This window comes from Motacilla alba, chromosome 2 (assembly GCF_015832195.1).
Source record: "Motacilla alba alba isolate MOTALB_02 chromosome 2, Motacilla_alba_V1.0_pri, whole genome shotgun sequence".
In the NCBI taxonomy this organism is placed as follows: domain Eukaryota; kingdom Metazoa; phylum Chordata; class Aves; order Passeriformes; family Motacillidae; genus Motacilla; species Motacilla alba.
In genome coordinates this window covers 28,549,637-28,572,109 of record NC_052017.1, presented here as the reverse complement: position 1 = coordinate 28,572,109, position 22,473 = coordinate 28,549,637, and the positions used below count along the sequence as shown (strand labels likewise).

The 22,473-nt window shown below is 36.6% G+C and overlaps 1 protein-coding gene across 2 annotated transcripts in view; it reads left to right on the top strand.

Moving 5' to 3' along the window:
• AGMO (alkylglycerol monooxygenase) overlaps positions 1 to 22,473 on the top strand; it is a 186,906-nt gene that overhangs the window by 68,358 nt on the left and 96,075 nt on the right. For both annotated transcript variants that reach the window (XM_038124924.1, XM_038124932.1), the window contains exons 4-5: positions 7,624 to 7,727; positions 12,915 to 13,010. In XM_038124924.1, the coding sequence (XP_037980852.1) occupies positions 7,624 to 7,727; positions 12,915 to 13,010 (200 nt within the window). The remainder of the gene's footprint in view (positions 1 to 7,623; positions 7,728 to 12,914; positions 13,011 to 22,473) is intronic.

Here is a 22,473-nt window from a genome sequence, read left to right as displayed (position 1 = left end):
ATTGATGTCCCATGCTTATGAGGATGCCAGGAAATAACATAAGACATGTATGGGTTGAGAGGACCATTATTTTTGTCCTGGCCAGCCTCTGCTTTCCTAACCACATGATCTTTTAAATATTTTACAGATTCAGAAGTGTATCTGGGTATAATTCACAGTCCTCTGGATTCTTGCTAGAAGGGGGTAGGATCTGGCCTGTTGTTTATTCTGGGTAGCATGTGTAATACTTTGGCTTATCTTGATTCTTCCCACGTTTCCCCAGACCATTCTGCATCTTAAGCTTTGCAGATCTTATTGTGAACTTTTTTTGTGTGGGAGCAGATTTGTGTTTTCAACTGGTATGGCAGCAGATCAAGCAGGAGGTTTTGGCTTGTGCATACATTCTGGAGGCAGGTTTTGTGGAAGGTTGCTCGAATTTTTGGCTTACAAACCATGGGAGTGTATACCATGTATTACTTGATTACAAGTTAGCCCACTCACTAAATACTTTGCTGACCACATAGAGTAACATAAGAAGAAGGCTGGAAAACAGAGATAATCCTGACTAAAGCTCAGAAAGAGCACATCTCACATCCCAGAAGGATCAGATGCTGAACGCCAAGTGAAATTTACTAATTAAACTGCTGGATTGTGATTTTATGAACCACAGGGTGTCTCTTGGTAGCATAATTTTATTTTGATATTGGCTTTGTGACAGGCTGTATGATTGCCTGTCCTGGCATTATCTGGGTAGCACAATGTGCATTTCATTGCAAAATGACAAGGATAGCTAGATAATACTGAGGCTGAAAAAATGCTTTTGAGTTGTTCCCCCTTGTCCTGACACACCAACTTCATGAGCAATGGCTAATATTTTAAACAGTGGTGGAACTCCTACTTTCTGAAGGCTGAGAACTGATATGGGTCAGGAACATGCACAGATAGGAGCTTCTCAAGAAAAATGAGAAAAAGAGAAAGGTTAAGAAAATCGTTTGAAGGTTAACAGTAAATCATGTCTAGTTCACCACTTGAACTTGGATCTCCTTACAGCCAGTCTTTTGATTTAAAAATGTGATTATCTTGAGAATACAAACTGCTGAAACTCACTGTAGCCAAGGCCACAATTTAAGAAAAATGTGTCTTATTAAAAAACCCAAAAAACAAAAAAACAAACAAACAAAAAGGAAGTGTACATTTCCCTGTATACATGCTTCCTAGTGTGTGGTATATAACAGAGCCTTCCAGATAAATTCCTTGGATCTAGTTCTGTTCTCATTAAACCCGCACTGCTCTGCGCTAACACTAACATAACCGAGGAAAGAATTTTTCTTATAAGAATTATATTTCTAATAAGCAGGAAGCAGAGTTTTTTGGCAAAATCAGCTATCCTGCAACTCTGCCTGAAGAACACGAAAACAGAAAACATAAAGCAAAATTGGCTCAGAAGAGTCACAAAATAGGGGCTACACCATAGCAGACTGAACAGAAGAATTCCATACAGTTCATATCTACTTCTGTTGTGGAGATGATACCTAATCTGTTAGATTCTGGTTTTATGTGAGGTGGATCCCAAATAGGTCCCAAAATACAGTTTTTTAGCCAACTTTCATTTAAAAAAATACGGTAATTGTCCTTTCCAATAACAAAATTTAAGTGGTACTGTATTGCAGGGATCTCTCATCCAGTGCAAGTGTAGAATCAAAGAGCGAATGAGATTCAGTGAAAAAGCTCTGCATGAGAAGAGATTTATTCAAATTCTTAAAAAGCATCAATAGTACAATAAATTGGGAAGAACTGTTGACTCCCTTCAAGGCAGAGGCCCTGCAGAGAGATCTTGTCAAATGAAAGGTCTGGGCAATCACCAGCTACAGGAAGTTTAACAAAGACAAGTGTTGGATTCTATACCTGGACCAGAACAACCCTGGATGTACAGACAGACTGGGGAATGAGAGGCTGGAGAGCAGCTCCTCAGAAAGGGACCTGGAGGTCTTGGTTGTTGTCAGGTCGAACATGAGCCAGCAGTGCCCTGGCAGCCAGGAGGGCCAAGTGTGTCCTGGGGGCATCAGGCACAGCACGGCCAGCTGGGCAAGGGAGGGGATTGTCCCCTCTGCTCTGAGCTGGGGCAGCCACACCTCCAGTGCTGGGGGCAGTTCTGGGTACCGCAGTATAAGAAAGACATTGAGCTGTTAGAGAGTGTCCAAAGGAGGGCAACAAAGATACTGCAGGACCTTGAGGGGAAGCCATACGAGGAGCAGCTGAGGCCACTTGGCCTGTTCAGCCTGGGGAAGAGGTGACTGAGGGGAGACCACTGCAGTTACAACTTCCTTGTGAAGGGAAGTGGAGAAGCAGACGCTGATCTCTTCTTTTTGGTGACCAGTCGTGAAGCATCAGGGAAGGTTTAGGTTAGATATCAGGAAAAGGTTCTTCTCCCAGAGGGTGGCTAGGCAGTGGAACAGGCTCCCCAGGAAAGTAGTCACAGCACTAAGCTTGACAGAGTTCAAGAAGTGTTTCAGCAATGCTCTCAGACACATGGAGTGATTCTTGGCACTGTCCTATGCTGGCCCAGGAGTTGTACTTGATAATCCTTGTGGGTCCCTTCCAATTCAGCATATTCTATGGTTCTATGAACATATCAGTTAGAAGAAGGCGGTGAGTAATCAAAGAGTTTGAGGTTTTTTTGTGAATCAGAAAAGGTAATAGTGTAACAGATAAATTATTTAAATGCTATGTATTTTCCTGTCTTTTATCTTTTAGGTAGGATTGAAATGCATAGAAAAGGGGTGACTGACATTTCTATCTTCCAGGCCATTTTTCTTTCCTCAGTCATCCTGGGGTTTCTACTAATTCTGACTGGAGAGAAGTAGACCCAGGAGATGATCCCTTTTTGATTGGTTCTAGGTGAACGCTGCACAGAGTACCTGCCTCTGAAACCCTGTGGGTTACACCTGCTTTAGGAGCAACAGATTCCATATTGGGGTCAGCTGGGACCATGCCATCTTCTAAAAGATGGCTAGCATAGCACAACTGAAGGCTCTGTTTAAATTTAAATAGGTGCTGAAGGGAAACTTTCACCTGTTCTCCTAGCTAGAGTCAGTGTTGACTGTGACAGAATGGAAACTTTACGTGACTCATCAGCTGTATTTTTTTTCCATGTTACTTAAGATCCAGGTCTTATAAAGCTTGTATGCATATTTTAATTAAAAGTTAATTTCTAATCTTTTTTATTAACTCAAGAGTCATCAAATCGTTACCATTTACTGATTCTGAGGATTTCATAAAATGGCTGTTTGCATTGAAATCCCTCCTTAAAATGACTATAGGCTTTTATTGGCATACATGTTTTCTCCTGTTGTTAACCAAAATGTGTTGGACTATGGAAATCAACTAAAATTACTGAAACTAACCACAAAAAAATCTCATTTTGACACCTCTGTATTTTGTATTCTTCAAGAGTAATCTTATGTGCACAATGAATGTTTCTACTGCTAAAAAAGAAATACTTCAGAAGTAGTGAAATGGCCCAGACATTGGATCTGTCTTAGGGATTCATAGAATGGAACTTGATTAGTAATGAAAAATTATTTTAAAATAAAAATAATAAAGTTTAAGTAAAATCATTGGTCACCTTACCAATGTGATTTTGAAAGTGTGTGAAACATTACATTTTATGAATTAATTAGGAGGAGGAAGGAAGGGAGAAGTACTAAAGAAGGATAACATCAATAATCTTTCTTCATTTTGGAAAATCCAGAAAAGAAGATAAATGGGACTGCTGAAAAATGCCTGGCTCCAGCTTCTTGTTAGCCAGTGCTTCATTGGTGTTACAAGGCTACTAGGAAGTTCCCTCAAAGGCTGTGCTTTTCTAGGCCGGTTCCTTCAGCTTCTTATTTTCTTTCTTCTAATAACTGAATTTGTACATTGAACTAATGCTAAAATGACAAATCTTCATTTTCTTTTGGAATGAATTGTAGGATACAAATCTCTCAGCTGCTTGAAGCCCACTGATTTTAGCAAGTGCAGGTCTGATTCTGAGATGACGTCAAGGAGACTTAAAGAGCTAGAATGAAAACTGAGGGCCAAATCATAACCTGTCCTTCATTCAGCAGTTTCTGTGTAGCACCAATTTTCCTTTGTCACCGAGCTACATGGCCTCATCTATTCTCTGTTGGGATTGCATGCTGATTCTTTAAATTGTGTGATGGATAGAAATATTAATTGATTCAGTAGATGTTGGTAATAATAGTAGCAATAATAATAGTAATATAAATTCAACCATTTAGGTACCAACTAATTCAAGTACCAATTTTTGATACTCCAGTACCAAGATGCAGTTGCCCTGTTGTTCCCCATATGAGAATAGCTCATCATGTCTCCATCCATTAACAGGAAGCTGGGGAAAGCCACAACAGGAAAGGAGGCCCTTGCTGTGCTGGGTTATAACTTGTATTACTTTCCTCACAACTACATGAGGAGGAAATGCTACCTTTATCTTCACTGACAGGTAGTTCTTCATAATAGCAGCATATGCAGAGGTCTTCCGAGACCCAAGTGAGTCTCAGGAACTTAAAGCTGGTCCTGCTGTGAGCAGGAGGTTGAACTAGAGACCTTTGGTGGTTCTGTCCCACCTGAATTACCCTGTGATTCCATGAGGTTCACTTTCCTCAATCAAAAATAGGAGGTTTGAGTATAGTGTATTGAAGTTATCTATTTTTTAAATTGTATTTAACAATCACATAAATTGTATTTAACAATCACATTCGAATTATGAAACATTAAAAATTCCATTAGAACACTGTCTCAGTGGCTTCTCCAATTCCATCGCCTACTTTTTTCCTGTGGTTTCACAGTAGGATTTGGTAATTTTATAAAATGCAGTAATACTTCCTGTTTTCTGCATAATTATTTTGTTTTAGTCTGTGTTGGAATTGGCTCAACCTTGATTTCTTTATTGGTCATTATGTAATAATACATATAAGAAAGTCTGTGTGAGAGAGCATTTTATAATTTTATCCTCATTCAAATATTTTTTTCATTTTCTTTCAAGTTATCATCATTAGAAATGAAAAAGTGAAACCACAAGTCTTCTGTAGACACATACAATTTCATTTCTCTTGCGGGCAGTTGGTAAGCAGTCAGCTTTATTCCATGAAGAATGCTTGGTCTGTTTATTAGATTTGAGAGATGTCTTTTTGGCATTATGGTTGTAGTATTTTTAATATACTAATGCTTACAGGCTGAGTTTTGGGGTGATCTGTTTCACCCATTCATGTTATTCTTCTGCTTCAAATAAGTTCTTGATTATCAGTTTCTTCAGATTAATGTTAATACAATTTTTTTTCCAATTGAGTTTACCTATTTCTTAAAGGAATTTAACGTAGTCTGTGCCATTGGTGTCATCAACAGTAGGATTAAGGAGCAGGATTTAATTTACTTACCTATAACAGAATTCAGAAATAGCTGTAGCAGTTAAATTACTTGTGGAAGAATTGTTTGTTTATCTCCCCAATATTCCTGTGGTGCATTTTTGAATGATAGATCATTTAAGCTGGCTCACACATCTGAATAACTGACATTTTACCAATATTTGGTTACCTTACTCCATATACTTGTTAGTGTAAGAGACAGTTTAACTGGAAAATGAATCCTAATAAAACGCCTTTTTAGTAATTCGTTTTGAAAACCATTTGACCTTAACTACAATGAAAGTAGACTGTAAAAATCATCATAGATTCCCTTCCTTGAACTTTTCATAATGCTGAAAAATGACTGAGGGAAAGAAGAAAGATCCAGTTACTGTACCCTGTTTGCACAGCTGTACTTCATTGAGTGGAGGCTTGTGTTACACACAGTTTGTGATAGGAAGTAAATGCTTTTAAAACAGCTAAGGAGACAGGTCTTTAACCTCCACCTTTTCAGATACTTTTTTCACTCATTTAGCTTCTGTCGAGGTCTTGAGAAACATTTCAAACAAAAATTATTCTTGAATACTGAAGCTCACCTGAATAATTCATTTCCTAGTGTGTTTATTAGGCAGAGATGCATTGAGATGAGGTTGGTTGGTGTTTTTTCTGGGTTTGTTTTTTTTTTTTTTTTTTAGCAACATCACTAATTATTGATCTAGTGAATACTTGTTCCTTCAGGAACAAATGCATTAAAGAAGAAAGAATTCTTAGACTCAGTGTTAAGTGTTTTTTGATAGTTGAAATTGCACATTTATTTCAGCAATTTTAAGTATTTTAAGGCCCTAGAGATAATTCAAAAATTATTTTGTGATGTTAATTAACAAATTGTCAAAATTAATTAGATTTATAATTCCCAGTTGCTAGCATGCAAGACTGTTACCTTGTGTTACAAGACTATATGGTCCTCTAAATGGGAAAGGTACCTTCAGATTTATTAAGAGGATTTTTTTTTACTTACTTTACACTAGAAGAACGTGTTAATCACCAGACCTAAACTATTTGATGTAAACTTGGGTGCAGATAATTACAGGACTTTGGTCAGCCATTATAAAATAATTTTCTGAATGTGATTCTAATGTCTGCCGGAGGCACTTCTCTAATGGCTCCCATGAAACAAGGTCAGTGGCAATGGGAGTGTGCAGCTGGCAGACAACCAGTAAACTTTTAGTTTCTGTAATCAGCTGAAGCTTTGTGTATACTTCATCCCTTGAAGTACATGAGACCTTAAATTAAGAATTATGATAAAGAGGCATTATTTGGGCTACATTGACCACATGCTTTTTCCTTTTTTCTGTAATTAAGGTAATCCTTATAGCTGACAGTCATGACTATTTCTGTTTTAACATCCCACTTCACTCTGGCCAGATACAGTGCAGACAGGCTTCCCAGATCTGCACTTGTGTGCGAAAATGCCTTGAAATATAATCAGGATTTTGAAGTATTCTTCATTTCAGTGCATTAGAGGTGTCTTGCCTTTGGAGGACGAGGCTGACACTGGTATTTTCCTTATTCCAGCTTTTTTTTCTTTTTTCTTTTTTTTTTTTTAAACTGTAACAATAGAGCCACTGCTCTCCTTTGGCTGTGCCAAGGCTTCCCAGCAAGCATCAGTTTGTTTTTCCATTTGTCACTAGTGGGCAGGCAGTGGCTGTGTTTTGTGGTCTGTGGCACAAGTGGGTTGAAGATTCGCACATTCCAGAAAAATGTAAGCATAAAAACTGACACCAGTTAAGTTGTTTAAATTTGATGCATATGATTTTTGGAACATTTTGTGTCCCCTTCTAGTCTTTAAATATATCAAGTGCAAGCATGAGAGCATCCTCAGTCTTTGTCCCTCTGAATCCCAGACAGAAATCCAACTGACTCATGTTACCAGAACTCAGATGAGGCTTTCTCGCTGATTAATTCTCCTCTTACACATCCTCCTTCCAACAATGATTTTAGTTCCTGCTACAGCCTTGCCTTACTTCAGCATGAAATTTACACTGACTTGTGTGCACTGACAGACATGTAACCCTGCCTACACAAACTCAGCTTTGAGCATTAGGTTTTATTATTTTATGTTAATGTAAAATAGCAAAGTGTAAATTGGAGGATTAGTTACTTCTAGCTTACGAAAAAAGGCCTAGGGAAACAAATGTTGTTTCTCTAGCACAAACCTCATTAGAAATTTTGTGTTTTGCAGAGGTTAATATACTGTGGGCTGCACATCAAATACACCATAGTTCAGAAGATTACAACTTATTCACAGCCTTGAGACAATCTGTGCTGCAGAAATACACCTCCTGGGTAAGTTGCACAAGATTTGACAAACAAGTTAATATCAACAAGGTTCAGTAAAAGTTAAAACATAGCATTTATTTCCCTTCAAAGAAAAACATAATTTTTTGAATATGTTTGACACTGAAGGTGAAGAAGATGAAACTGAAGAATCTGATAATCATAAGTTTTAAAATATATTCACTAATGTTGTACAGCATACATTAAAGCTATAAAAGTTAAAGAAGGCTAACTATATAACACTGCATTTATATTTTCATAACTTTTTGAGTAGAATGGAGAATTTTCATTCAGTTATTCATATATGAATACAGAAAAAAAGAAGAGTATAATTCAACTATTTCAGAATATGTCTGTCTAGCTAAAAGGAGCAGGGAGAGAAATTAAAATTAGCTTTGGACATGCAAATGGATTTATTTGTCTCTGCTCATTCATGTCATATCAGTAGCCTTGTAGGTGAGAGCAGTATGTTACATAGCATTATTTCAGACAAAATTAATTTGAAATGGTGAGCTGTGTACATATTCAGTATTTATATACAGATTTTAAAAAGTATATTTCCAAATGCATTCATAAATGTAACATAATATTTAGGGTTTAGTTCTTCACCCAGGGTAACTGCTGATTTCCTAAGTTGAGCCCTCATGTTCTCTTTTGACTGTTTTTTTTTTTTTTTATTCAGATTGTAGTTTGTCTGGTTGTGTTATTCAAAATTAATAACTTCAAAATTTAATTTTCAGAATTAGAGTTCAAAAGGGATATTAAAAGTATTTACATATATAAATACATATGTATAATTATAGAATTACATATATTCTCCAGTGAGGTATGATATGTGTGGTGAAGGAAACCCACAGTCCTTTGGCAATCTCTCTATCCAGCCTGTGAGTGAATGACTCAAAGTCAAGAGAGTGTGCTCAGCCATGGAAATCCAGTATAACTCCATTAACTTCAGTAAAGTGGATTTATGCTTATGTAACTGAACATGGACTTAGTCTCCAGTTCGTAACTGTATTAAGTGCATGACATTAAATTAGTTAAAGTACTATGTTCCAGGGAAGTTTTCTTCTGAAAATCATGTAGCAGTACTATTTCTTAGATCTTTTTCTTGATGTCATCTATATAAATTCTTGTTGTTTATTTATTAGGAAAATAATCATGTGATGCTAGCAGGATTACCTAGAATTTAAATTACTGTAATGAACAATAGTGGAAGGGATGTCTGTGACAACCCTACTTCCTCTGTAAATACTGCTATGTTAAAGATTTAACCTTTGCCCATTTACCCATTGGGACCATATGTGCAAATGCTTAAAAAACCCAATAATTCAAAAAAGACAAAAAGCCTGTGTGTACATATGGGTGTGCATATGAGAACTTTGTCTGATGGCATGATTTTGAGGATGATACTTCAGAGAGCATAAAATACTCAGAAGACCAAGATGTTTGGCCACCTTGGATTCCAAAGACCATCCTCAGGACCACACTGGTATCACTTGGCAAATAATATATGTGCATTTAAAATTCATATGCTTTGTGCAAAGGGGAATGAATCTAGGAATGCACGCTACTTTTGTATGCCAGGTTTTTTTCACCAAGTATTTGTTATTAGCCAAAACATATGGTTAATGTAAATACTGTTTTGCCTCCTCCCTGAACTTTTCAGACATACACCAGTTTTCTTTCTGCAACGCCTTATTGTGCATGATCACAATTCTTGCTAATTCTTACAGAACTGCTATTTTTTGGACTGACAGTTTTGTCCAGAACCATGGATGGATCCGCCTTGAAGCTGAAACTCAGTGAAATCCTTAGTTAATCTCAGATTGATCTGATCTTGTTGAATGTACACTATACTGTTCAATGAGTTTGACATCCAATTTTGTGGGGAGTGTGAGAAACTTGTGCTGGATGGCGTGGGATTATGTGACTGTTCTGCTGCCATCTCTGTTGTGTTTTAGGTTAAACATTGTGAGATATATAAATCAGCATGTTAATCTATGACTGAAAAGAAATGAAATGAAAGAGAATAGAATAACATGCTTGACAATCAGTGGTGCTAGATGTACTCCTGATTTTGGAACCGAATGTATAGTGCTTCATGTTGTTTGCATACACAGTGTTTGTTTCTCCACTGGAGGGGCCATGGAGAAGCAAATCTACTGTGTAGACTGAGAGATACTGTTGAGGTCCATTTAGTGGGAAAAAGATGTCAAAAAAAGCAAGTATATTAATTTTTAAGAAGAAGACAGCAAGCTAAAGCAAGATAATACTATATAAATGAATGTATAAGTGATGAAACAGTCAAAATGCAGTTGTGACAGGTTTGCACATGCACTTTGAAAAGCTATGATTTAATGCTTTGAGTACCATTCTCAAATTTAAGGGTAAGATTTAATTGCAGATATTAAATCCATAATAATTTGATTGCTTTAGACGGTACATTTAGATAAAGTGTTGAACTATGCCTTGGTATAAAAGCAATGGAAACATCTACATACAAGTCTGGAAATGGAATAGGGAGCACAGTTTTCAGTGCAGTCAGTCACTTCTTGTCTACTGGGGAGTCTGCCAGGTCTGGGATCTGTAAAAAATGGGTTGGCTTTTTTTGATTTTTTTATTTTGTCCTTGCCTTTAACTGCTGCAGAGTCCTCACAGGAGTTCCTGCCCACACGAACTTGCTGTCAGCAGCTGTCCTGCAGCCCCCCATGCCCCGCAGATCCTCTGCAGCCGCATCGGCAGGTGGCCCCAGAGACCCAGCATGGAAACTCAGCGCTCCTGCTGAACGTCAGGAGTTTCAATGCACTCCCTTTCTGTAGTGGAAGTGGTTATAGCGTATTATTTACAAATGGGAGGGAGAAAGGAAGAGATGCCCACATGGAAGATTGGGCAATGGACCTTTCAAAGGGGCAGTGCCTTTGGCGTGAGGGCCAACACTGCAGTGCAGCACCCCAGATGCAAATGTCTCTGCACCCCCCCTCTGGGTGCTTTTCCCATCAACTGCTGTAGCACTTTCCCAGTCTCTGCTGCTGAATTCCCAAGGGAGAAAAGATCTGTCAGTGTGATAAAAGTTTTCTTGTAGTTTTGGTCAGAAATTCCATTCTGGAACCAGGAAAGCTTTTCCTCTACAAATTTGTTAAAGCTGATACGTATCCATAAAATCTTTTGATTTGGTGAATTGGCATATCCAGTAAAGAACTGTTTTAATGATTTTTTTTCCCTGAGATTGCTCTTCTTGTTTCAGTGGAACCACAAATAGGAAAATTAAAATCTTGGTATGGAAGAAGTTTTCATTTCTCCCTATGAGTTCTACTTCTGTATATGATCTTTAAAATCCTTTCTGTGCAAAATAAAGCTTACACTGCAAGAAAATGTGAGGCAGTTAGTAAAGCATTCTCCTTTGACAGTTTCAAATTTACCTGTAGATTTATATAAAATTTCCTTCATCCCACCACTTAGCAGGGAAATCCTAGTACTCTTGTGTAAAGTAAGTTAGGAAATAAATATGAAGATGATCCTTCTTTCCCCTTTGAGTCATCTGTAAATACCACCAAATTGCTTCTGATACTTTTAGGGAAAAAGCATATAATTTTTTAACCCTGCTTTCAATCCTGTAACCACTTCCATGAACAATCTGAAAACCATCTGGTTTGGTTTTTTGGGCTTTTTTAAATCAATTTCCTCTCCATTCCTTTTTTAAAAAAATCCTGCTGTTATCATGCCATTAGACAGAAACTTAGTCCCCCTCTACTACCTTTTAATTCCTTTACTTCTTGGAAAGCAGCTTCCAAGACAGAAACAGAAACACCCCATAGGTAATTTGTGGGGCAGCTGTGATCCATGAAGCATTTAAATGTAGATTTTGAAATCCCAGCTGTCGCAGCCCTGCCAGCTGATACTGCAATGGTTTCAGGGCTTTGCCCTAGTGTTTCAGACATTGTCTGGTGTTGAAGCCAGCAGACTAAGCTGATATTGCAAGGTCCTAGTCCTCCATTGGTTTGTCACAGTGATATGTGTCTGTGGTGACTTTCTTGAGAGCATCAGTCACATCACTGAGGTGGAAGTGCAGCTGTTTCACAGCCTCAGTGTGACTTGTAACCTATTGGGCAGCCTTGTTGACTAAGACTGATAGAATACTGCTTTTACATGCTGTGTCCAGACCTACACTAAAGGAATTCCTGGTTCAGGAGGCCTTTCATGGCAACTGGACTGCCTTCTTGGATGTTAAAAGATTTGATTTTTTGTGAAAAGGACAGTAGTAATTCAGAAATATATTTGTGTAATTTTCCTGTGCTTCACTGGGAGCTCTTAATGGCCAAACAGATATTCCCTGAGTGCTAAAGAGATTTAAAGCTTTGAAGATATCTCTGCTACTGTTTAGTTTAGGAAAAATCTCTGTATTTTAGAGAAGTATTAACTTTTCAATGCAGGTGATATAACACAATGTCAGGTAAAAGAGAAAATACAAAGATAAGATGTTTCAAGATCTTCCTTTTTCTGAAGAAAGCTGACTGACTTTTAATGTGTGAAGGTCTTAGAAGTTTTATTCTGCTGCTCAGCCAGTTAAGCAATTAATTGTGAAATTCCTAGGACTTCATCTGTATCTATGATGCCAGGATTTCCCAAGTAAGCGATTTTCTGATACTTTCTTTCATGCTGGCATGTTTTTAGGACTCAGCACTATATTGGGGCTTTATGGGAGATGCCATGAGAAAGTTAAGGTGAGAATTATAATTAACTTGGAAAGCCAAGTAAGCTGTCTTACCCTCATGGTGCTTATGTAGGGAGTTTGGATGGAAAAGCTATAGTGTTATAAATTCGCACCTTGCTTCATCTGTGATAATTCTTCCCTATATGGCAACCCATAATGTCAAGGCTATGTTGCTGTCTGCTCCATATAGTACACAGCATAAACATCTAATACCAGAATTTATGAATTCTTATGTTGGATTTTCTGCTTGCTCAGTTTGGCTTGTGGGAAATCTCTTTTGGATCAATTTCTGTCTCATGTGCTATAGCACATCAAGTAGTAACATAATAATCACTATCTATGTACACTATGTAATGTCTGCATTGCGGATGTATTAGAAGAAGCAAGTATATTGTGCAGTGCTTTGAGCTCCTGATAGTACTTCATTGTATCACCATGAGTTTAGAATTAGATATCTAATGTATGTTTTCTTTCTCATTTTTCAGATGTTCAACTTGCCCATGGCTCTTTTCATTCCCCCTTCGGTGTTCGCTGTTCATTTACAGTTTAATCTACTTTACCAGTTTTGGATACATACAGAGGTAAACCAGGTTTTTAAGCCATACCTAAACAGTTAGCCTGGAGCAGTGTCTTGGAAATCCACTAGCAGCTGATTTATTGTGTAAGAAAAATCTTTGTCTGACTTCTTTAAGGAGAAACATCTGTTCATTTTTATTCCTTTTTCTGAATATATATTGCTAAGTTTATAAGAAGCAATGAGGCCAGTTGGTCCCAATTAGATTTAGAAAAAAAAAAGTAACTGTAAGGAATCAAAACTTTTTGCTATTTTAATACTGTATTTTCCTATCTTGCAGCTTATTAAACATTTTTGGCAGATACTGAAGCTGATTTCATTTCTAGGATAAATATTTTAGGGAAAAATACCCCAAAGTCAGTGCTTCTTAAAAATCATTTAGAGTTGCAACTAAATTCAGATATTGTTTCTTTCATAATGCAAGTAATTCTCAGATGAAAAATGCTCTATGATTATCTGATGGCAATTTGTTTATGAATAAACCACTTCATTTCTGTTGTGTGAGTGCATAGACCATACCTAGTTTACATACATACATGGTTAATAACACACTGTAATTAGCAAGATGTTTCCCACACTTCTCAGGTAGTTCAGTGGCCTTTGCCTTCTTCCTTACATTACAATAGAGGTATTTAAAGGTACTTTATGTTATAAGTTAGTAGTCCCAGGTGGGCTGTGGGCTAATTATTTCTATGACACTTACTCCTTTGTTTATTCTGCTCAGACAGATGTCTTTTCCTCTCTAATTTCATAATGCGATATATACGACAGTTCTTTGGGAATTTTATTTACTTCATCTGATATTTTAGGTGTTTATGTTGTTTAAATTGCAGATTTTTCTTTTGTTTTCTGTGCGTTTCATTAAAAAATAATTTAAAAAATTATAAGTGAGATAGTTATAGTGGACCAATAGTTTTGATTGTTGACATTTTGTTTCTGTTGGACATATTTCTAAAATCATTAACTCATGTCTGATGATCTAAAACACCATGTGAATAGAAAAGGCTTAGATAAAACGTCACATACATCACCAGAAGTGGCATAAACTGAAGGAATACACATTTAAGCTTTTTAAAATATTTTGAAAAAATTCAAGCACTCTTTGAAACTATACCAAATGAATACTAGGCCTCCTATGGTAGCAAAGTTTCTTTGACCATGCTTTAGGTTCTGCAAATTAGTTTTAGTGTAATTTGCCACTAAAATTATGATATGCCTCATCTGTGTCTTCTCTGGTGTTTGATGCCATCTCTTCCTTGACTGAGAGGTTTCTAACATTCTGCTGTGTACCAGTAACTCAATGAATCTCAGCACTGGTGCCATAGTGCACATCTAGAGTTTCTAAAGTGAATTTCAGAGGCTTATAAATTGCCTACATCCCTCTAAAGTGCTAAATCCTTCATAGGCTTAAAAGGAATTTCCATAGCATATATGCAACGTGCCAAGTTTAGACACTAGTCTAAACAAGAATGAATTTCAGTCTCAATGAAAAGATAAGCACTCCTTACTATTAAATTATTGTGCTGGTAGAAAAACAATGGATCTTTTGTATTAATCCAGTTGATCCACTCATAGAACTTTGCTTACAAGGGAAGTTATTCTTAATGTTGATATTGTTGATTTTATAGCACAGCTGAAATCGGTTGAAATATGTTGGAGTCATGCTCTAAGGTCAAAAATTATGTTGAAATAGAAATAGGGTTACACCATGTATTAGCAGATTTCCTGCTCCCAAGGGCAAGGCATTGACAGAAAAAAGTAAGGAAAGGAAGGAAAATGGTATCAGCCATTCAGGCTTATGTTACCCTATATTTTTGGTGAAATTAGTATGATGCTTCACCATTGTATTTGGTTTCCTTTGCAACAGCTATCACAATTAACTGTTTAAATCTGTTGCTGCTCTTTTTTTTTCTAATCGTCCTTTTCTGGATTTTAATGATCCTAATTTTCTTACACAGATTTTATTAATATGAAAATCCTTTCTTCAAGTCTCTGTTTCTGCCAGTTTTCTCACATACAGGGTTTGTTCAGGGCTGTAGCCTGGGGTTCTATAGCAAACAACATCCTGTCTCAGTAAGTGCTTCTAGCCCTTGCTCTGAGAGCAGATATTTTTTATCCCCCAGCAGCTCTGGTGTCCTCTAGGAGCCTGTGGAGGGTGCTGATGATTAGGGGTCATAGGGAGATACACTTCATTATTTCCATTCTGCCAATGTAATGTTATAGTAATGTACTAGTTTGCTTGTAAAATGAAGAAGCAATTGATAATTTTTTCCCCCCAGATTTCTATTGCTTTTCATCAGTATCAATTTCCTGATACAGTTTTGGCCCACATTGACTAGTCAAAGATGTTTGGAAACGGTCACTTCATGACTTTTGATTGCACATCTTCCTCTTGAAGAAAAAATAAAATGTATTAAGATAGAGGGAGAAAAAAATCTCTTTTTCTTGATAGATGGTGATTTTTTTTCATACAGGACTGAAAGGCAAAGTACATGCAGAATTTTTTTCTTTGATAGAAGAAAACAAGATGTATATAAGTAGTAGGAAAGAATTTAAGTGCATGAAAAAAGTTTCTGAGGGAAGATGTTTTGTTTTGAGAGTAATTTAAATTAATTTAGTAATTAAAAATAGTGATCATGCTCTTCTGAAACTTTCTATGCCATGTTTCAGCCTAGAGCAAAAGATTATAGCCAAATACAATCCCTGGTATTTTCCTATATTTAAATTTTACATGTGTCCAGTGTTGCTTTAAAAAATATTAAGAGATGTTTCCTGTGTTATAACTTTGACCTGTCTCATTATTTGTTATATCAGTTTTTGTCCAGCTTTACTACCAGCAGATCAGACGTGGTCTATTTTATTTTAACTCAAGTGACTCGTATATTCTTGTGGCTGCTATCATAAAGATCAAAAGCACACATTTGTTCTACCTCATTTAGACTTCTGTATTTCCTACATGCTTGGTATGCATTAGTTTTTGTAATTTTATATAGAATAACACAGCATAATACAGCTCTATAAATCTTATATAAAAATTATACTATTTTTCTGGTGCTGGATTCTTTTACTAGTGTTTATTATTAGAATGGACTATTGATACAGGAAAGGCATGCCTGAAATTAATAAAGTTTTGTATACTAAAGTGAAAATACAACGTTGAGACTTATGTCATGCATTTGTGTTCAACTACTTTTTTTTTCACTGCATCCTTGATCAATGGGCCAAGACCAGAGATATGAGATATGACTCACGAAGCTGAGTGCCAGGTCTTGCATTTTGATCACAACCACCCCATGCAGGGCTAAAGGAAGAGTGGCTGGAGAGCAGCCAAGCAGGGAAGAATATGAGGGTGCTAGTTGACAGCAGCTGAACATGATCCAATGTGTATGCCCAGGTGGCCAAGAAGGCCAATAGTATCCTGGTCTGGATCAGCAGTGGTGTGGCCAGAAGGACCAGGGCAGGGATTGCCACCCTGTACTCGGCATTGGTGAGGCCGCACCTTGAATCCTGTGTCCAGTTCTGGGTCCCTCACCAGAAGACATTGAGGTGCTGGAGCCTGTCCAGTGAAGGGCAATGGAGCTGGTGAAGGGTCTGGTGCACAAGTCTTATGAGAGCGCCTGAGGGATCTGGGAGTGTTTAACCTGGAGAAGAGGAGACTCGGGGGGGCCTTATCCTCTCTACAACTGCCTGAAAGGAAGCTGCAGCCACGTGGGAGCCATTTTCTTCTCCAGGGCAACCAGTGGCAGAACCAGGGGAAATGGCCTCAAGCTGTGTTAGGGGAGGTTCAGGTTGAACATCATGAAAAATATATTAGTTGAAAGTGTAGTTAAGCATTGGAACGGGCTTCCAAGGAAGTGATGTAGTCACCATCCCTGGAAGTGCTCAAGAAATGACTGGTCATGACACTTAGTGCTATTGTTAAGTGATGTGGTGGTGTTTAGTCAAAGGTAGGAGTTGATGGTCTTGTAGGTCTTTTCCAATCTTAATGATTCTATGAATATTGCACCATGTACATGACAATCTGAAATTATCAAAGGATTTTGTCAAGGATTCAAAATAAATCTCTAAGTAGCACCAAAGCATTGAAATAAACTCCTAGTAATTTATTTAAATGAAAAATGAAGAAAAAAAAAAGATAACCCAAGAAGACCCCTGAGGATAACATTTGACAGTGATGGGTTAACTATTGGACTTGATGATCGTAAAGCTCTTTTCCAATCTAAAGGGTTCTATGGTTGTGTGATCTCAGTAAATCAAGAAAAAAAGAATTTTTTGTTCTATCCTGTACTGTTCAGGTCAATTGAATAGCTCAGATCTACTCTTAAACAGTCTGGGGGAAATGGTCTGTGACCAGACAGACCATTCTCATCTAGAACATAAGGGAAGTAAAAAAAAACAACAAAAAAACCAAAAAAAAAACCAAAACAAAACCAAAAAAAAACCAAACAAAAAAAAAAAAAAAAACAACAAAAAACCACAAAAACCTATAGTCAAAGGGCACTAAAAAACTAATTTTTCAAAAGCCACAGAATGGTTTAGGACTGTTACTGACAGACAGAAATACTCCATTTCAGTTTATTTTCGCAGGTGATTCAGAAGGTCTATGGCTTATATTAAACGATATCCTTCTATTATGCATTTATTACAACCAAAAAGTTAGGTGTGTTTAAAACCTGATAGACACCTGTGAAAAACAGAAATTAGTTTCTGTTGGTTTAGCTGTAATTTTTATGAGATGTCAAACTGTATTTAGAAAATATCAACTGATCCAGTCCCTGATGGTAGTAATTGCAGCAGCCGATTATTCCTTGCCTATTTGATCTTTGACATGTATTGGTTTCTGTTTAATTTTCTAATTTAAGGAAAGAATATGATCTGCCCTTTAGCATACTCACAGAAGTCAGATTTTTAAAGGCATCTCTTGTTTAAGTCTCTCTACCTCATCCAGCTGTGGGAGCAGAAAAAGGTGAGCCACAACTATTAAACAGAAGTAACATGGGTGAAAACAGGTGAGGAATGGGAATAATTTTAGCAACACCTCATGCAGACTGGAAAGAGAGGCATAAAATGGCTACAGATACAGGAAAAAATACAGTTGGTTTTATCAGAAAACACCCATTAGTAAAACTGAAACTTGCTGAGGAAGTGTATCGTATTTGTCCAAAGGACATTTTTCACTTATGCACTCACATTGTGTACGGGTCTAAGTTTTTGTCTAAGTCTTGTTTTACCTTTGGCTTCTGCTCAGTTTTCTTTAAGGGAAAGCTTTGGAAGAGAAGAATTGGGAATTCTTCCTTCTTTCATGCCCTGCACAGCCATCTGGGCTCCCTGAGTTCAGGTGAGCTCTTGTGGCCCAGTCCTTGAATTATTGCATCAATCAGATCATACCTAGGAAGATGGCCAGATTCAGAAAAAAAAACCTGTTTTGTTTTGACTTTATTTTACAATAAGGAAATTAAACAAACAGATTGAGGCACCAGGTGAAATAAAGGAAAATAGATAAAAAGCATACATTAAAAAAGTGTACATAAGTTCTTCTAAGTAGCAGTACACCTCTGATTACCATCGTATCAGTACCAAAAACTATTCTTGAAACTCTAGAGGACTTATTTGTCTTTTCAAGCAGAGGCTGTTTGAGACAAAAGTCTGTTGGATGGTGAAAGAAATGGGTGACAGAATTGCAATCAGGACACTGTGATAAATAAGTGACATTATGAAACAATAGACAAAATATTCAGTTATTAGTTTCCAGATCCTAACAATTGAGATTGGTCTATTTCTTTGCAAATTTTATTTTTCAATTTTCTTGGACCTATTGTCTCTGCATTGTCTGCTGTAGTCTCATTTAAATAAGCAAGATGGGATTTCAGGAGTAAAAAAAAAAAATGTTACAAAGTCTATTTCATCTATTTCTTAGAAAAGTACTTGCAGTAGTTTTCTAATCCATTTCTCAAAACAGAAAAGTAAATTTTATCAAGAAATAATACTTTGAATTTAAAAAGCATTTTAACAAAACTTATTTGTCTATTAAAAAACTTATTTGACTGTTACATGTTTTAGTGTTTGTATTGGAAAGAAGATAGTTTTATTCTTGTGGTTGATTTGTGGAGCTGAAGGAGGTTTTGGTAAAGAGTGGAAGTATTGAATAGTTTGCAGATAAAAAGGAGATGCTTTGTTAGGAAGGGAAACTATCTCTGGGCCTGATTTACAAAGTCTTATATTTATTCTTTATAATTAATATATTTATTGCTTATATAGTCATATATTTACTAAGTATATATATATATATTTATTCATTATTAGTTTACTGGACTGTGAATATTTCTTATAAGGTCAGTAAGATATGAGTCAAATTTAACACATGAAAGTGTTTGCAAAATCATGGCATACAGGTGGTATTGAATGGATCACATTGGAAATAGAGTATGGTGGACTGATCTGATCTGAGTATGGTGATCAGATCTGATCTGATCTTCTGGCCAGGATAAGAAATGTCATTTTGCTTTTGTTTTGCTGCTATTGTTTTGTTTTGTGTTTGTTGGAGGGTTTTTTGTTGATTTTTTTCTTAATCTAAAAAGTATCATCTGTAAACGGGAAAATCAGTAATAACCCAATGTATTGAGTAGATTTGTGAAATTGCAGTATCTCTTGAACTTGATTCTAGAAGGTCACTTTGAATTCAAAAACCATACCCCAAGAAAACCTTTTTTTTTATTCCAGTACATTGCTTCATTTAATGAAATAATGAATTTCTTTCCTGTAATTTGGTCATGTTAGCCAAAAATAGACACGGCTCTGTCTGATGTTCCCTTTCATTTAAATTGGAAACATGCACATCTGTCCCTGTCAGGTTACAAACAATCAGAAACTTACTATTCAGAAGACTTTTGCTAAAAGTGATCAAAGGGATGAAGGTAATTAGAGGTGATTACAGCCGTTCTCCTAGTCTGATGTTCAAGATTGTGCCAGTGAACATTCAATGACGTGATGATTTAACTAGAATTCCTAGAAACAGGTGACATCATCCACAGCCTATTGCATACTTTCTTACTGTAACAAAGATCCAAGGAATTATTTTAAAAACAATAGGAAAAGAACTGTTTGTTGATTTGCATAAAGAACCAAACTCTGGTTTACAAAAGAAAGTTCTTGCCCCATTTCTGATAGCTGATGCTTTTGTCACTCATAAATTTATTATTTGTCTGCTCCAAACTCTCAAATCACATGCTTACTCTGGAGTGAAAACAAATTCAAAAAACACCAGGAAGATAAACATACTTTCTTAAATGCAGACAGTGACTTTGTAGGTCCAGATGGGCTATATATGCAATACAGACATTAAAACTTAAGCGTGATTCCAAGAAACAAAGAGATCTCACTGCTTCAATCCAGCCTGTCTGCCAAAATGGCTTATTAGATTTTCTGACCAACCTGTAGGATCAAAGTCTTGTCATCATTGCACTTGCCAGAACACAGAAAAGGGCAAAGCTTACAACACTATCATTAAACACAAATACTTACAATAACTGTAAAATAAGTTCCAGTTTTCCGTGTTTCACTTGCCCCATGAGGGGAGAAAAGTATTGTCTTTCTAGATATATAAGGCATATAACTCTGCTATTTGTTTTAAATAAGAAGAATAACAGAGAGAAAATAAAACATTCATAAAAGAGCACACTGTTCCTGTCCTGCTAAGTGCAGGTTGTGCTTGAACACAGTATAATCAGGAAAAACATAGCAGGATGAAGTTTGGCGTTCCTTCCTTGGCACCTAAAAGCTCAGTGATGATTCAGAATGCCAGTGCTCCACTTTAGTAGTGTCAGGATGAGCCTCCTATTTTAACTCTGTGTGAACTCCTGTTTTAATAATGCTGTGCACCCAGTAGCTCTGAGTTCAACGTGCAGCACAGAAGCCATGATCTTTTTCATTCAAAAGTGCTATTCCATGATAATTAGGGTTATGTTGGTGGTCTGCATTTGATGGGCAGCAATCCAGACAGAAGAATCCTCCCATATCCCTGTTGAAGCTTGGTTACTAGTGAGGCCAGAAATACAAAGTTTATGGGACAAAAACATAATCAGTGACTGCAATTTGGATCCTAATTGTTAAGTCCTAGAGTTTGAGTGTTGGCTTCTGTTCCTTGCCCAAAGACTTCTTGCAGGCAACACCTGTGAAATGTTCACTTCAGCAACAGTGAGCTTGACTATTGCTAATCTGCCTGCAGAAACCCTAAAACTAAAGATTGTACTTAACAAATTTTATTTAGGTCACTTCCGTCTGTTAGGTCCCTGGAGAATTATCAAGATAAAAGTGAAATGAGCTACTTAGAGATGTAACACAGTTCAGTACATTCTGTGTCCTGGAAAAATAATCTAAACAACTCATTTACCAAATACATTTAATGTAATAATAAAAGGATACCACATAATAATGTTAGAGATTCTGTTCTTTGTTAAAAAATGCCTCTTTTTCCGTCTTAACATATTACACATAATGCTTTTGAGTTTTTCTCATGGCTTGTACTCATTGAGAATATATTTAGTTATAGCTTCAAAGCCAACAGAAAATTTGAAAGACCCTTCTTTGTTAAAATCACAAAGTATAGGCTGCTGTCTATTTTTTATATCTGTTTAGAAAGGAAGATGAAGAGCCTCACTTGGCTATATTTTAGTTTATTTCAGGGCTGGCATACTGATTTATGACTTTCGGGTTTTTTTCCTGCAATTGCCAGAATGTATTTGTCAGGCTGCTGAAAAATACTGAAATTGTATAGCGATATTTCTCCTGGAGTTTGTTTAAAATGTTTAACTTGATATATGACTGGAAGTGTGACTTGCTCCATGCTCTGCTATTTGTAATGCTGCAATTAAACCAATCAGTTACTGTTTTTTCATTTTTAGTGGAAAAATTGATTGAAATTTCCTATATGTGCTCACCTTTCCCACAAGGCTTAATTGGACCTATAAAGAAAGCAAAAAGGTTGCATCCACTTGTTGAAACAGTTAACTTAATATTCATGTAAGATGCCAGTTTGATTCAAACCTTACCTCCTAGTTGATGTGTAAAACAATGGAAAGTGACAACAGCCTGCCTTCAAGATAATTTATTATAGACACATTTCTTAAGTCTGCATGTTTATTCTATAAATATGCTCTAAACCAGACTGTCCATTAAAACTAGGCTTTTACCTCCCATTCCTACAATCCAGATTTATCAGAAATTCACCCTCTATGAAACTCTTTATGATCCCAACATGCCTGATTCCTCTCACTTGTTTTATTTCTAAACTATAAATATTGTTTTTTCACTCCTCAGTGTGGAAATTCAGCTATATCCATTTTACATGCTTACTGGAGTAGAAAACTGCCTAATCAGATAGGAAAACAGTTGGCAGTGTATAAATCAGAGTTTGCCAAGGATTTCAAAGTGTGAAACTGGCAGACAAGCACATATCCTTGGAGTTCTGCCTT